Source organism: Ursus arctos, unplaced genomic scaffold (assembly GCF_023065955.2).
Source record: "Ursus arctos isolate Adak ecotype North America unplaced genomic scaffold, UrsArc2.0 scaffold_15, whole genome shotgun sequence".
Taxonomy (NCBI): domain Eukaryota; kingdom Metazoa; phylum Chordata; class Mammalia; order Carnivora; family Ursidae; genus Ursus; species Ursus arctos.
Window position 1 is genome coordinate 26,586,757 of NW_026622819.1, and position 17,171 is coordinate 26,603,927.

The 17,171-nt window shown below is 43.1% G+C and overlaps 1 protein-coding gene across 5 annotated transcripts in view; it reads right to left on the bottom strand.

Moving 5' to 3' along the window:
• AGXT2 (alanine--glyoxylate aminotransferase 2) overlaps nt 1–7,967 on the bottom strand; it is a 32,389-nt gene extending 24,422 nt beyond the window's left edge. For 2 of the 5 annotated variants that reach the window (XM_044387021.3, XM_026506788.4), the window contains exons 1-3: nt 7,807–7,967; nt 2,148–2,236; nt 469–653 (exon numbers count right to left, since the gene is read on the bottom strand). In XM_044387021.3, the coding sequence (XP_044242956.2) occupies nt 469–653; nt 2,148–2,236; nt 7,807–7,894 (362 nt within the window). In that variant the 5' untranslated portion in view covers nt 7,895–7,967. Of the gene's footprint in view, nt 1–468; nt 654–2,147; nt 2,283–7,806 lie in introns of all 5 variants that reach the window. The other 3 variants (XM_026506789.4, XM_048224392.2, XM_026506790.4) reach the window with 3 other exon arrangements.
• Between the last annotated feature and the right edge of the window lie 9,204 nt (nt 7,968–17,171).

Below are 17,171 nucleotides of genomic sequence, written 5' to 3' on the forward strand. Positions count from 1 at the left end.
GGTTCCATGCATCTCTCATGTAAATTTCCAGCTATGCTTACACCTCTCTCTTAACATCCTTTCTTTCCCCATCCACTGGTCAGAGGTGAAGAAGATCCTTAGGCTAGGAGGGAGTTCTCATTTCATCGTCTCACACCTGACACCCAGCCGCCCCATGTGCTCTGCCTTTCCCTCAGTGCATGGCCTCTGTCTGGAAAACTGCTTCTAGTGGGGACAAGCACACACTCCAATCCCATGGTACACGCCACATGGCGTGAGCATGATACATCTTGCATTGTCAAGAAAACAAAAAGTGCAGTGTGAAGATGTTGTTACCCAGGAGATAGCAGGGAACTGGCAGCCATAAACCCGGATATGCCTAAGGGGAGAGAATTTTTAACCAGAGTTCTCAGTCACTAACATGAGCATTAGCCTGGTTCTCCATATATTCTTCTGGAGTGAAAACACTGGAATTTTAAGGATACTCACGGGTGGCAGTGACCGACACTGACAGTGACAACCCCAGAAAAGAAATCCAGGTATCTGTTTCCCTCATAATCAAACAGCCATTCCATGTGACCCTGGTGAAGCAGCAAAGGCTTCGGAAAATACACCATCGACGTGGGAGGAAGGTGTTGATTGTGAATCTCCAGGACACGTTCATAGGCGAGGGACTGTAGATAGGCAAGATTTCAGGGTTTAAGATCTCTCTTTTCCACACCTCATGTTTCTTTCTTCCTTTTTTTTTTTTTTTTTAAGATTTTATTTATTCATTTGACAGAGAGAGAGACAGCCAGCGAGAGAGGGAACACAGCAGGGGGAGTGGGAGAGGAAGAAGCAGGCTCCCAGTGGAGGAGCCTGACGTGGGGCTTGATCCCAGGACCCTGGGATCACGCCCTGAGTCGAAGGCAGACGATTAACGACTGAGCCACCCAGGCGCCCCAACACACCTCCATGTTTCTTAAAAGATTGACAGCAGGTCCAAATGCAATCTTGCCTCTCTACTGACCGAGCATGGGGCTGCTGTCCAGTGCCCACAACTGGGCGTATTTGCCCCATGTCCTCCTCACCCAAGGTCCTTCCTTTCTCTCAAGTACAGGCAATTATTGATATGGCCCTTCGATCCCTTTCTAGATCAAATATGAAGAAGGAGGCTGAAATTTTCTACCTCTCAGTGGAAAGCCTTGTCTTTGAATTCATGTTAGCTGTAGAAAAAATAAAAAGGCTTTCGAAGTAAATGTCTGTGGTAATGCCTTTTCTTTCCCTTTCTTTCTTCCTTCCTTCCTTCCTTCCTTCCTTCCTTCCTTCCTTCCTTCCTTCCTTCCTTCCTTTCTTTCTTCTTTCTTTCTTTCTTTCTTTCTTTCTTTCTTTCTTTCTTTCTTTCTTTCTTTCTTTCTTCTCTCTCTCTTTTCTCCCTTCTTTCCCTCCTTTATTTCTTTCCCTTCCCTTTTCTTTCTTTTTCTTTCTTTCTTTCTTTCTTTCTTTCTTTCTTTTTCTTTTTTCCTGCAGTTTTTTTTTGTTTTTTGAATGAAAAGAAAATGAAGTGCTGGTGGTGTTCATGTCTTTATCAGATTTCCTCCTATACTTCTCTTCTTTATGGGTTCCTCATGACTATTGACTGTACAATTTCTAATCTGTGAGTATTATGTAGAATAAAGGGGATAGAAAGGAAGAGAGGGAGAGAGGGAAAAAGGGAGGGAGAGAGAGAGAGAGAAAGAGAAGCCCAATATTTCTTAGTCTGAGAGCAAAATCATAACTTTATATTTTGGAGGGAAGGACTCCTGAAGGTCAGATCATGAATTGCTGTATGAGAGAGTGAAAACAACATTTTAGAAAGTAAATGTGTGGTACCACATTCGTGATATATCATCTTTGTGTGTGTATCTGTATTTATATTCCTGTGATAAATACAAATAGTCTCTTTCCTGTACTCTCGGTCTGTATCTGCTCTGTCTCTTACACATGCACAACAATTCATGCAACAGCATGGAGTGGAGTAAGAGGGTTCAGACACTCCCGGAGACTTAAAGGCTAGAATATCTAGGATGCGAGGCTCAGTGGCAGGCAAAGCCATCTGTGGGTCCTTCTTGAGGAAATGATTAATTTAGCCCTTGCAAGAAGAACCACTTTCTTGGGTTTTCCTCAAGTAACTGACAGCTGACTCTTACCTGGTATTCCTCAGGTGTGAAGTCACATGGAGGCATTCTGGGTTTTGTATGAAGACCAAGCTTGGTCACAGATGTCCGGAAAGCACCTACTAACGGTGAGGTGAGTTAGGGTCCTCAATGGAACATCAAACAACCCTGTTTGAAAAACGATCTGCATACTTATGTAATCTGAATCAAGATCCGTAGGCAATTTCATTTACTCCTTAGTTTAAAAAGATAATTCAAATCAAACTTTAGTTTGGATTTAAAAACTGAAGTATCTCAGTAACAAATTTTGGGGAGGAAAAAAGAGTTTCTTTCAAATCTAGTCAACAAAAGCATGGAGGATACTGGGAGATGTCCTCATTTTTCCCACTGTGGTCCCTCATGGGCTCCCCTGCCCCCTGCCCAAGGGGCTCCATTCCTCTCTCCTGCCCACCGAACTTCTGCCGCTGCTGAGCTTTGCTGGGATAGATCTTCTTTGTTCATAGAGGCGCTTTCTGAGCTTTGAGATGCATAGTGCCCGAGTCCTTGCGCCAATCCCACTTCCCGATGCCAGGTTGGCTTTCAGTAAACAATGAACAAATGGCCGTTCCCCATCCTTCTAGGGAATGAGGAGAGATAGGTGCTAGGCAATATACTATAATAACAAATACACACGAATAGACCCGGAAGACAAAACCTTCCTCTAAAACACAACACAAAGACCATGACAACACAAGACCAGACCACAGCAAAGTAGAGATAAGGTGAGCCAGAGGAGTCACTTAATACTTGGAGCTACAAGGGGCCTCCGATGTTTGTTGTTGTTGTTTTTCAAACGCTCACTTTATGGAGGGGGAAACCAGACCCAAGTGGTACATTACTTCGCTTAAGTTCGCCAAGCTAGTTAGCGGCAGGACAAGACTGAAGCTCCGAGGGTCTGGCTCCCAGCCTACTTCTCTTTTTCTCGCTCACTGGCCACCTTCACCCCTCCTTTCCAGCACAGGTTTTGACCTGTCTACAGCAGTGGGGCGGGACAGTGCAGTTACAGAATATCACAGTCGGAGGAGACGTCTAGAGACCTTGGCAGTACTTTTAGAAAAGAACTCTGCTACTTTTGAAGACGCAAGGTCAGTATCAAGATCATTTTACAGGTAGAGAGAGCTGAGAAAGCCCTGCCTCTTATTCAGCAAGAAGGTTTGAATCCATAGATGAAATGTTGGTGTTTTGTGCGGCTACGAAGTCACAGTCCTGAGCGACACAATGAACAATTGTGTTTTTAAATGAAGCTGGAAAGTAACAGCTCTGAATATGTTTTCTTTCCAAGAGATCTCATTCACTTTCCTGCTCTAAATCATCACTAATGTCATTAATTTGCTCTTACTTTAAAAACAAGTGACTCCAGTCTATCCATGCATAGAAATGAGAAAAAAAATAACAGCTTAAGTTTCCTGAGAATTTCACCTTTTGAAAAGCTTGTCATTGTGTCTCTCTGCATTAGGTACGCTTTTGAAACAGAAAAAAAAGAAATATTCTGAGTGTTTCCAAGAATTCAAATTCCCTTCACTCCTTCACTCCCTTTCTCCTGCCTGCACAATTGGAGCTGCCCATGGAGAAGGCTGTACGTTCTCCGGACTCCAAAGCTATAGGGATTATGAAAGTAGGTTGGGGGTGGGGCAGAGTGGGGGAGAAGGATTTGATAAAGAAGAGCCCAAATTTCAAACAGTCAAGGCAGGTTTATTCAGTTCTCTGTTTACCAAACTGATAGGAATGTGATGGTGGAGTGAGGGCTCCAAATGAAACACATGAAATCCTGTTGGAAGGAAGGAAGGAAGGAAGGAAGGAAGGAAGGAAGGAAGGAAGGAAGGAAGGAAGGAAAGAAGGAGGGAAAGTGGGAAGGGGAAGGAAGGAGGGAGAGAAGGAAGGAAGGAAAGAAGGAAAGGAGGAAGGAAGCAAGGAGGGAAAGGAATTAGTCAATAGTGAAGAGAGGCTAGATAACATCTCACAAAGTCTGCCGCCTTTCGTAGCTCCCCTGTCACCAAACAACCCAAACTCAAAACTAATAGTAATGATAATAACTGATGGACAGAAAGAAACAAAAAGTCTTTTCATTATTTGGTTTTCATTATTTGTTAGAAAGGAATGTAAAACCTAATGTCTGGACAATTGTCTTCATTCTTTATTCAAAGTAGCCTCTGTTTTGAGGACAGCACACAAGAATTGAGGGTTAATCAACGTTTGTGTTCTTGGAGATTGTGGGTGTGCATATACACGCATGTGTATCTGTGTGTGTTGGGGGGGGGTAGACAGACCCAAGAGAGGTGGGGGAAGGGATAACTGAACTGGGTTCACAAAATGGAATTCCAGGTCTATTTCTGGATAGACATTTTTTTGGCTTCTGTATTATTGTTTTAACTGACCTGATGTTGCCCTTTTAGCCTGATGCTAAACACAGATGACGCTTAATGATTTTCATCCAATTCACCAATTTCCTCTCCAGTTCACCTGGACAACGCAACACATTTAAAGGTGGAATTCTTTTTGGGGAACACCACTGCCATTGTATATGTATAAAAAAATGCAAATTATAAATGGGTAGTTGGGTTTAATTTTCCAGCTACCTAATTCTCACAGAGTTCCACAACAAAGTCACCTTAACTTGGTTTTCTTTCCCCCAAAATTATAGTATCAAAAAGTGAAAATCTGTTGGGGCAAGATAGGGGAGGGAAATAAATTTTTGTGGGCATGTGAACATTCTGGGGGGAACTTGTCTCGTCAATGATGAAGAGTCTTCTAACATTCATAACCAGTTTTCAGTACAGAGGGAGTATTTAATGAGATCTTCCTTACCCTTTCAAATAAAAAAAAGGTACAAATTATTTAATAATACACAATGAACATAGTTTGTAGAACATAAAGGTGATTTATTAAAATGCTAACTATGCCTGATTTCTACATAGCGTATTAGGTAACGTTAAGAAAACTTGTCACTTGAGACATCTCATTTACTTAGGATCGCCAATGAATTAAGAAAGAAAGATCTTATTCACTTAAGGGCCAAGGGAGGGACAGATTCCATACGGGGCATTTGTAGTTTTGAGAGACTTTGGTAGGGTTAAGGGCTGGAGATGCCACCTTTCACGGAGGTGAGTTGAGACTATGCTGAAGTCTGAATAATTGAGGGGCAGTGGTTGGCTTGGGAGAAATGTTATGTTGTCTGCTTCCAGAACCAAGAGGGGATCCTTTTCCCTTCATAAACTGTTCCACAGTCTGCAGGACGTTACAGGGGACACTTGGCATTGAGCTATGGCGCTCAGTCTCTCTGAATTGCGTGCTCTCAGTGACAGGATACTCACATCAGGGGCCTGCCTCCCACCAGTGAGGCCAAGGGATGGGCATGAGACCTCCAAAGATGTCCTCTCTTTAGGATGTGACATCTTGAGCAGACGCCCCGCATGGAGGGAGTGGCCTCAGGCCCTCATCAGAGCCATGACATGCTTAAGAGCCTGTTCCCGCCAGGAGGGATTTCTATCCTTGCCGGGCCCTCTTGATGTCTCTTCATGTCCCCTCCTGCCCACCATCTCACCTCCCCGCTGATTCTTTCGGTTCCCTCTCTCCGTATCTTTCCCATCGATGCCTTTTGCTTAGTGAGGCAGGGCGGCTGCTGCTGTCCACAGGCTAGAGCTCTGCCCGATCCCGAGGTTGGCGGGTCCATCCCTCCTCTTAGCACTTTTGGGAGCAGGCCTTCCCCTCCTGACCCTAGGCAGGGGTTAAATCAGTTCTGCAGACGGCAGCAAGGACTGCCCGGAGCAGAGCAGGTGGGAGGCCTCCCTTTAGGGCTCGTTTTCACGTTTTTCTTAGAAAAGGCTTTGCAGGACTCTTGGGAAATTTCTCAGCTGGAAAGGGCATTATTTGCCATCCATCTACCCTCCCAGGTGCCCCTCCTTGTGGTAGACAGACATATGAAAATGGTACTTTTAAGCACACACCTCATCTCCCTAGAAATGATATACACTTAACAACTATAATTAGTAAGGAAGAGGGTGCCTCGGAGATATTTTCTCTATTCTTTTATATTGAAACAAACTGCTTCCGTAACTCTGTGCACAGATTTAGCCCCAAGTGACCGCACATGTCAAGCACAGGCAAGGCTGAATCCTTGACCCACACGTGTATCAGTCTGTATGCAGGTGTTATACAAGGACGGTGGCGTATTTATTTTTTCCTACCTGGCCACACTTAACACCTGGAGATCTCCCCATCTCAACCCAACCCCGCCTCCCTCCTCCCCCATTTTAATTTTCTATCTTCTCACCCTAATTGGATTTTGTTATGGCATGTATCCCTACTGGATGTTTTCTACATATTTGTCTGTTTGTCTGTTTGTGCTCAGTCTCTCCCACTGGGATACAAAACAATACCATGGCTTTTTGTGCCCCAGGGCTCTGTCTACGTATGGGTCCCTAGTAAGCACCCAGATACTTTTGACCGAATGTATATTTCACACACAGCAGGTTCTTAAGAAGGGTGTGGTCAACGAGTGCGTGTTTGAATGAACAAACCCAAGCAAGCGTATTTCTAGGTACAATAGGTCAGAAAGTAGAAATAAAGCCCCAGTGGTCCTTGAAAGGCCGGGGAGAGCATGGCATTCATGTCTACATGGCCTAAGTTTGCAAGAGTCCTTTTCCTCTGTAGTTTCCTTGGTGTAGCTATGTTAGGAGTCCCCAGTAATTGAGCAAAAAGATTTCACCTGCAAGCTTCACCCACTACCACCAGCACCACAACCGTCAGGGGCTGGGCTAGGAAAGGGGGAGGGGGGCGGGAGGGCATTCTCTCTTGCTTTGTCGACAGCTGGTACTTGCAGCATAATATCCTCCTTATTGAGCATAAGACTCTGGGTGTAGTTCTAGCTCCTTCTCAGAAAATGACAGGGTTAAATGATGTTCTGACAAAAGACCCATGACTGAGGGAAAAGAGAAGCCCAAACAGGCTGGAGGAAGAGTAGGGAAGGAAGGGCCTGGTGGAATCATTCTGACTTGGAGTCAGACAGACCTGGCTTTAGGGTGGGAAGTTGTCACTTCTGTATACAGGGAAAATCACAAGCGCCGAAGATAGACTCTGTGAAGCCACCAATGGCTGGTGACCCCAGGTCTTCTCACACTTCGTGTCCCTGCTGGAGAAAGAGTCTGAGTGGAAGAAGAGGCTCAGGGTCTAGTCCTTGCTCTTGAGTGTCTCTGGGGAAATGGCTGCCCTCCTGAGTCTGTTTCCTTGTCAAGGCTTGAGGTGAAGGTCCTGCCTCCTGGGGGCTTGGTGGGAATTCATGAGGAGGCTGTATGCCTTCTAAAGTCATCATCCTTGAATATCTATTTATTGCAGTTAACACTTAACTTTGAATGGCTTTCCTTCTATTTCTTCTTTATATTACAGCTAAGATACCATATTGTTTTCATTTTGAAATTGTGCATCGTTGGGTTTTATTATGCATGGGTTTCCTTTCAGGGCAAGAGGGGGGCCAACGCAGAATGCTGGGCATGGACAGGGGGCATGGATCTGCCGGGGTGAGGACCGTTGTGTCAGATGGCCTGTCTCAAGCCCCCACGCAGGCCTAATCCCAGAACCCCAGGCAACAGGCCCTGAAATCAGCCCCGCCCCTCTGGCCAACCCTCAGCTGACCCATGTGCTCCTGGTTTCCACTCACGGCTCAAGGAAGGGCACATCTTGGGGATCCTGGGAGAGGACGTCTGCAGGCGCCAAGCTCTCAGCGAGTGTCTCCAGGCTGGGGTCATGCCTGCCAGTGAGAGAGCCAGTGCCCGGGGAAGCAGGTCGGAGGAAGGGCTCCAACTGCTCACGGACCAGATGGACTTTGAGTTTAGGGTGGAAGGGGAGGAGCTGGGGGGGGAGGGTGGGTCCTGGAGTGGTTACTGCCTTCACTTTGGACAAGCCCCAGAGCAACTAGGGCAGCACCCTAAGGGGAGAGAAAAGAAAAGAAGGTGGGAGAGAGAAAAGAGAAAGAAGGCAGCCAAAGTCAAGGCCTTCCGGACGAGTTTCGTTAGTTTTCTGCTCCAGCGGTTTCTCTCAGGAGGGGCGTCTCTGTGTGAGGGTGGTGGCGGCTGCAGGGTTTGGCGGGGGCAGAGAAGGCTCGAGATATAGTTGAAGAGGTCAGAGACTGAGAAATGAGGCCTGTGAATAAGAGAGAGAAAAGGAGGATATGCATGAAGTGAGTGGATAAAGAAATGTGGGTATTGAGGGTCTCCGAGGAAGAGAAGGGGACTATGGGAAAAGGGTGCTCTCCGGGGAAGAGGAAGGGGCATGACACAGCTAGGAAGTCTCTGGACAACGGCGCCTCCGAGGAGGCCAAGAAGTTGAGACCTGAGGAGTCAGGCTTTATTTTCCTTCTATTTCGATTTCTAGAATTCCCATTTGTCACTCCTGCCTACCCCACCCCCAATCTCCATCGGTGACTATTTCTGTATGTGATATGTATCTTTTTGTTGGTGTGTATTCTTGCAAAACGTGTGTCGTGTGGAGTGGATGCGTTCTTAACTTATGTAAACGTGTCGTTTCTTTTCCGCTCCGAGCCATGGTTTTGAGACCCCATCCAGGTTGCTCTCAGTGCACGTCTGCGACAGACGGCAGTCTGTGCATCCGCGCGTGGCGGGGCTTAAGGGGGACAGCGACAAGGGCGTTTGGAGCTTGGTGGGGCGGGGTGTCGGTTGGCACAGAGGCTCGGAAGAAAGAGGCAGGCGGCTCCGGACTGCCGGGGATGGGGAGTGGGGGGGTCGGGGTGGGGGGGGGGGGCTCTAATAACCCCAGAGTTTCCGAGGCTTGTCTTGCGGGGCAGCCACAGGACAAGCACATCTCTACCCCTACCCGCCGCAGTCTTCGAAGCTTATACAGAGACCCTAACTAGGTTAGCGGGATTCTTCCTTAGAGTTTCCACCTGTCGCTGGACCATCCAGATGGTCTCAACGACACACTCGCAAGGCAGCGGCTTCGGAGCAGCTCTCGGTGAGGGAGAGGGGAGCAGAAGTCCCATTCCAAGGACAGAGGAGGGGCCAGGAGCGTCTAGCCGCCTGCGTCCAGCTCTCAGGGCCACAGGCGGTCCTGTGCTCGCGATGACCTCCAGCAGCAGTGGTGGGGGACCGGTGAACACCGCCCAGGGGGGCATCTTGCAGCACCCCGCAGGGAGGCCAACTGGCTCGGTCACACCCTCCACCGACATCTAGGAAACAACCTTTTGCCCCAGATGCCCAGAGGAAGTGAGGGCCCCAGATAAGCACAGAAAGCGTTTAAAATTTGGTGTAAATTGTCCCCTTTTGTGTGGGTTCCCACGGGAGTGGCGATGGCATCTGGCTGGCCAGCTGTCCCGGGGCACCCAGTCCGTCGTGCCGCGGGCCCGAGGTGAGGGAATGTTGAGTTCCTGAGGCTGGCAGACTTTCTTTGCTGCGCGGGGCGGTCATGGGTTTTGTGCTTGTGAGCACTGCAGGCCGCCAGCTCCTTTGACTTCAGATGTCTCTTGGGTTGTTAGCTTAGAGATTGTTTCGGTGAAAGGCACCCAACGACATCAGGGGCTGCCTTGGGTGGGGAAGCCAGACACCGCATGCTCGCTGGCTTCAAGTTGGGAAGTTGTACCTTCATGATTTAAAAGGGAAAATGGGCGCCTGGGTGGCTCCGTCAGTCAAGCGGCAGGTGCTTGGTTTCGGCTCAGGCCCTGCTCTCAGGGTCCTGAGATGGAGCCCCGCCGGGCTCCCTGCTCAGTAGTGAGTCTGCTGGAGACTCTCTCTCTCTCCCTCCACCCCTCCCCCACTCATGCGCATGATCTCTCTCTTTCTTTAAAATAAATACACAAATTTTTAAAAACATAAGGGAAAACATCTTTTTTAAAGGGGAAACATTTATTCTGATTACCATAGTATAGGATACTTTCTTTGTGAAAACAGACACAAGTCTAGAAAAGCGTAAGGAAGAAAGTAAAAACCACAACAAATCTGACTGGTATATTTTAGTAAAGATTCTTCCAGAAATCCTTTATTACATGTGTATACCTGTGTATACACATACAATTTCATAACCTGCTTATAGCCATTAAGACAGCTTTTTATGCAAAAAATACAGATCGGCGTCATGATTCCTACTTCTTTCACAATATTCTATCATCGGTTTTGTTTGATTTTGGAAAATTCTTTGGCCATTATCATTTCAGTATTTCATCTTCTGCTGATATTTCAATTATACATATATTACAACTTTTGAAATTGTTCCACCGTTCTTGGAGGTCCTGTGATGTTTTCCCCCCACTCTTTCTTCTCACTGCGTTTTAATCCAGCAAGTTTCTATTACCTATCTTCAAGCTCATGGATTCTTTTCTCAGCCGGGTCCATTCTGCCCATGAGCCCATTGGAGACATTCTTCATTTCTGTTACAGAGCCTTTGATTCCTAACATTTCTTTTTGATTCTTTCTTAGAGCTTTCTTCTCTCCGCTTACATTATCTGTTTGATATTACATAATGTCTGCCTTTTCCATTACAGTCCTTAACGTATTCATCATAGTTACTTTAAGTTGTCTGATAATTCCAAAATTTGTGTTATATCTGAGTCTGGCTCTAATGCTTACTTTGTCTCTACTGTATCTTTCTCCTATCGGTTTAGCATCCCTTGCAACTTTTGGATGGAAGCTGGACATGCTGCATTGGATAATAGGATCTCTGTTGAGTAAGTCTGTAGTGTGAGGTTTTATGTTAATCTGTTTTATGTTAAAAGTTGGCATGTGTTTAATGTTTGCTATAGCTGTAGGTGCCAGAAGATTCAAATTCCTGTAGTGTCCTTGTTTTTTGTATTCCCTGTTGTCTTAGGGCTTCCCTTAGAAACTCCTTAAATGGAGTCAGGATCTGGCAGCTCTTTGAGCTGTAATTCACTGTTATTACACAGGAACCCTAAAATCTTATGATTAGATCTCAGTCTTTTAGTGGGCTTATGTCTCTGGACTGTAACTTTCACACGTGCTTCTCCAGTTTCATATATAGATATATATACATATAAATTTACATAAATATGTAATTTATATAATTATATATTATGTATATATTATGTATTATATATAAATTATTATATAAAATAAATTATATGTATAATTTATATAACATATTATATAAATATATATAATATAATATAAATATATAAATATATTTTATAGTTTTTATAGATAATATATAACATAATATAAATATTACAATAAAATGTATAATATACATATATTTAAACCTCTTACCCTCTACTCTCCTCCCTGGCCTTAGTTTCTCCAATCTATTTCCTTGAAACCTTCACTTTCTTCTTTTTTCTCTCTCTTAGGTGAGGTAGGAAGCAGAGAGGGGGCTGGAGTGGGAGAAATGCCCTTCGTGCAGCAGACACAGGGCTCTGACCAAGTTATTTCCCCCAGAGAATAGATCTTTATTAAAGTGAAGTCTCTGAGCATATTTCTCAATGATTATTCTTCCCCTTCCCCGGCCAGAATAATGAAGGGACCTTCACTGTGACAACCTAGTGATAATCCTACTGCAGGTGTGGCGCATGACACTTTGGGGTCCTCAATGGCTCCGGAAACCAGGGAGCTTCTCATTCTCATGCTAGTCCACTCTCAGCCTCCAGCAATTTGTCCAAATTGCTGTGTAAGTGTTTCTCTAAGTTATGGCTCCAGTGGCTTCTGCTCCTGGTAAAGAAGGTCTAGGCTGTGACTTTCAGGATTTGCCTGTATCCCTAGATTTTAAAAAAATAATAAACTGATGTTATCTCTGAGTTATTAGAGTCTTTTTCTTCTCCTTCCTTCTCTTTCCTTCACACAGATTAGGTATAATTTTCTCCATTATATATGGGACTGGAGAAGATGAAAAAGGACCCCAGTTCACATGACTGGTAAACAGGAGGGGCAGGATGTCAGTTAAGAGGCTTGCCATCTCTATTCTTCTAAAAATGAATTACTTTGCAGCTTAAGAATGTATTTTATCAGGTAGGAAAATATTGTAATATGTCCTTGAAAAAGATAATTGATAATTATGGAAACAATGGGAAACCATGGGGAGGTAATGGGGAAAATTATTAACCTGACAAATTCTGTTGTTAAGTTAATAATTATAAGGGTTTCTTTTTTTCTTTCTTTCTTTCTTTTTTTTTTTTTTTTTGGTACACAGGTTGGCTAATGATTTATCAGTTAAGTCTGAGTGGGTGAACTTTGCTCTTCGAATCTAGTACTTCTGCCAGTGACAGAGCAGGGTCCATAAGAATTACTGAGGATAAATAACACTTTTCCAAAGGGATCCTTTCTCTTTCCTAACTTGCTTAGGAGTCCTGGAGTTGAAGGAAAGGGAAAATTCTGGAAGGATTTCAGATAAAACCCAATTTACTGGAAACCTCGTATTTCAGGTATCCCATTTCACAGTGAATGGACTGTGAAGGAGGGCAGGTGCGGCGCATTCAGAGTGAAGTAAAGAGATGGCAGGTGTTTTCAAAGAAATAACCGCGTGGAGATGTTCTCCGATACCATAACCCTTAGAGTTTCATGAAGCACTGATTTTCTTGAAAAATGGTGCAAAGTCAAAGTCCTTCAATTTTTTTATTAGGATGCACTCTTTGGACCAGGCTCGTTTTGATTTATTAGACTTAATATTTTTTAAAAGTCAGTCTGGAGAGCAGGACACACAATGGTCACCTCAGCCTCCCAGACTAGAGTGTGATGCCCAGGAGGACAGAGAACTCATCCATAATGCTTTGCGTGTCCTGACACAGTGCCTGGCACACAGTACTCATCAAGCTTTGTCAGTACTGGGTATGGTCCAATGCTTGACAGGTAATTGAGGAAGATTTGTATTTAAAAGGAGGATCTTTGGATGTGTGGGTGGCTCAGTCGGTAAATGACCAACTCTTGATTTCAGCTCAGGTCATGATCTCAGGATCCTGGAGCAGAGTCCTGACTTGGGCTCCCTCTCCCATTGCCCCTACCCCAGCTGGCCCACATGCACTTGTGTGTTCTCTCCCTCAAATACACAAAGAAATCTTTAAAAAAAAAATAAAAGGTGGGTCTAGAACATCTAAATTAATCTCTTTTTGGTTACATGTATGGAAGATAGATATATATTTTACATAGGCCCTTTAGCAGCTGGACTTCCTCCAGTTGTTCATCCCCTTGAATGTTGTAACCATAGGACAATGTCTCTTCCAGTTGCAGCAGGATGAGATTCAGTAGAATTTGGCTCCTGGTGATCGGGCTTGTTCCTGACTGGGAGAAGAGCTGACCCTAAACACAGGCACTCAGATACAGTGAATTATCTATAACTAGGACCTTTTATTTATATCCTGTTCTTATAATGATTATTACAGAATTGGCTGATTTAAATTGCAGATTACAAATTAATTCCCATTGTAAAAGAAAAACAAAGGAAGGGTTGCCAGAAGAGCAAAAGGGCCTGACTTATCACCTAAAGGAGAAAATTCTCAAATAGAATGAAAAAACAAAATCTAGCTATGTGCTGTTTATAAGATGCACTTAATATATAGTGACATTGGACGATTGAAAAGTAAGAAGATAGAGGGGCGCCTGGGTGGCACAGCAGTTAAGCGTCTGCCTTTGGCTCAGGGCTTGATCCCGGCGTTCTGGGATCGAGCCCCACATCAGGCTCTTCCACTATCAGCCTGCTTCTTCCTCTCCCACTCCCCCTGCTTGTGTTCCCTCTCTCGCTGGCTGTCTCTATCTCTGTCGAATAAATAAATAAAATCTAAAAAAAAAAAAAAAAAGAAAGAAAAGAAAAGAAAAGTAAGAAGATAGAAAGAGACCCAGGGGCGAATTAACCAGTGGAAAGAAAGCTAGTGAAGCAATAGTCATATCCAAAAAAAAAAAAAAAAAAAAAAAGGGAGAAAAAATCATTAAGGATAAAGGATATCATATTTAACAATGAGAGAGATAATTCATTAGGAAGATTGAACATTGAAATCTATCTATACCTAATAGAATAGCCTCAAAACAAAAACTGATAGAATTACAAAGAGAAAGAGGAATTTCTATAGTCTTAGAAGATTTTAACTTACAAATCACCTAAAAAATTATATCTCAAGTAGCAAAAGAGATGAATCTTATGAATGAAAATCTTAAATAAAATTTTCACAAATTGAATAAAACAAAGTTTGTAAAAGTACATCATGATGAAGTAGAATTCATTCCCAGAATGTGAGAGTAATTTAGCATTAAAGCCTTTTCTCCAAATTAATTCTGTAATAATTTATCCATGAAACAGATAAAAGGGGAAAGCCACATTTTCCTATCAGTAGATGTACAAAAAAATTGTTATTGGTAGATGTAGAGCTTTTAACACCAATTGGAGATATGAAATTATTAGCAAATTGGGAATAGAAAGGACTTTGCTTAATATATCTGAGAGTATCTGTAAAAATCTATAGGAAACCTTATACTTTATGGTGAATTTTTGGTAAAATTCTCTTTAAAGTCAGGAACAAGAAAGAATGTCCACTACCTTCAACATTGTACTGGAAATCGAACTCCAAGACCTAGATCAAGAAGCTAGAAGGACTGGAAAAGAAGAAACAAACTTGTTAACAGTCTGATGATATAATTGTAAAAATGGGAAATCCAAGAAAACCCACAAATTATGAGAACCAATAATCAGAGGCCAGTGAGGTTTCAGGATTCAGAATCAATATTTAAAGATCAGCAGTTTCTATATGTAAGCAACAACTTCTCAGAACAAAATAATTTAAAAAAAGATACCGTTTACAATAGCAACAAAAATTTTATGGTGCCTCGGAATGAGTCTACTAAAACACAAGCAGATATTTATGAAGGATAGCATAAAACTTTACTTAATACCATAGTAAAGGAAGTGGTAAACCATGTTCATGATTAGAACACTATATTATAAAGATCTAACTTCTTCCAGAATTAACACATAAACTCAATTAACAAAATCTAATTCCCAGCACGATATTTTTTGAAAGTTGATAGGCTTATCTCAATATGATGAATAAATGGCAAGAAGAGCTAGAATAATCCTGAAGGAGAGATGGAGGTGTAGGAATTAGTATACCAGATAACCAGACTGCGTAAAACTGGGGTACTAAAACAGGAAACACGAGGGCAGGGATAGCTGAATCAACCACCGGGCTGGAATAGAAGTCCAGATGGAGGACTCGGACATCTGTAGAAACTTGGTAGATGACAAGGATGACGTAAAAGATAAGCAGGTAAAGGATGAGTTATTCAGATACAGAACGAATTGATTAGGACAATGAAAGTTAAAACAGCAATGGTGTATCATTGAATGCTCATCAAATTGTCAAATATCTGACAATGTCAAGGAAGGAATGGACCCACCTACACAGCTGATGGGCATACAGATGGGTACAATGGCTTCGGAGAACAATTTATCCATAGTGAGGAAATGTTAAGATGTATCTTCCACATGACCCAACAGTTACACCCCTAGATGTATATCCTAGAGAAAATATGGCAAATTCCTAAAGAGTGAAGCTTGCATAAAATGTTCCTTGCAGAGTCATTGGTTTATAGTGGAAATGGAAAGTTGATTAATATAGGAATTAACAAATAAATTGTAGATATGTATATAATCATAACAGATAAATCCAGTAAACTGAAGCTATTTGGATTTCAAAAACCGAATGCTGAATGAGAAAAAAAATCAAGGTGCATAGTGGTATATGTTATTATCTATGTAAAATTCGTAAGCACCCAGGATAATTATATATATATTTATTTATGGGTGCGTATATATGAGGTAAATGCATCTTTAATATGGCCAGAAAGGATACACAACTGCAGGATTGTAGTTGCCGCTGGAGCGGGAGGTAGAGAATCGGGTCACTGAGGGATGTATACCACTGCGTCTGTGATGTTTCACTTTTTTTTAAAAGGTCAGGAACAGATAGAGTAAAATGGTAGTATTTGTGAAGTTCAAGTGGTGGTAAATGCGTCTTTGTTATATCACCCTCTGTAATTTTCAAGTGTGTGTGAATTATTTTACACAAAAAATATAAGATGATAAATGGGAGATTAAATCTCAGCTGAAGTTTTAAGTGAAAACAGGATAATTCTAGGTAGGAAGAATCAAACAAAAGAAAATGTGGATTTTGGGGCACTGAGATTTGTCGTTTAAACTTCATTTGGGAAAGCTGATTGTATATCAGATTTGGGAACTCTCCTTTTGATCATTCTTAGTTCTTCCCAGGAGGCCCAAGGAATTTCTGGGTGTTTCCAAACATACTTGCGTTTTTTAGGCTCAGGTCTGGCACATGAATAAAGACTGGGGGATCTTGAGGGCAGTGGAATGTAGTACTAAGATGAGTTGGAAGCAAGATGTCAGTTTTGATTTAGATTTAGTAAAAAAAAAATGCAGAGAAGGTGTTGAAAGACAAGCATAAAATGGCATACCTGAAATAAATGCTTTTGAAGAATGTTCTAAGACAAATATTGCAGCATGTGACCATGTGTTTTAATTTCCAGAAGGGCTTAGCATGACATTTTGCTCTTCGTTTATTTTAATTTTTTTTTTTTTTGAGAGAGGGCAGGGGCAGAGGGAGAGGGAGGGAGAGAATCTCCAGCAGACTCTCTGCTGAGCCTGGAGCTCTAGGCGGGGCTGGATCTCGTGGCCCTGAGATCATGACCTGAGCCAAAATCAGGACCTGAGCTGAAACCAGGAGTCTCATGCTTAATGGACCGAGCCACCCAGGAGCCGCTTCCCCTTCTTTTAAAAAAAGTATGTCCTGGGGCGCCTGGGTGGCTCAGGTGGTTAGGCATCTGCCTTTGCCTCAGGTCATGATCTCGGGGTCCTGGGATGGAGTCCCACGTCGGGCTCCCTGCTCAGCGGGGAATCTGTTTCTCCTTCTCCCTCCGCCCCTCCCCACCACTCATGCTCTCTCTCTCTCAAATAAATAAATAAAACCGTAAAAAAGAATACATCCTAGTAAGGTGTGTTGAAGCAAAGGAAAAACTTCTCAAAGTTGTATTTTCATAAAATACATGCTTCACATGTATATAAAAAGAC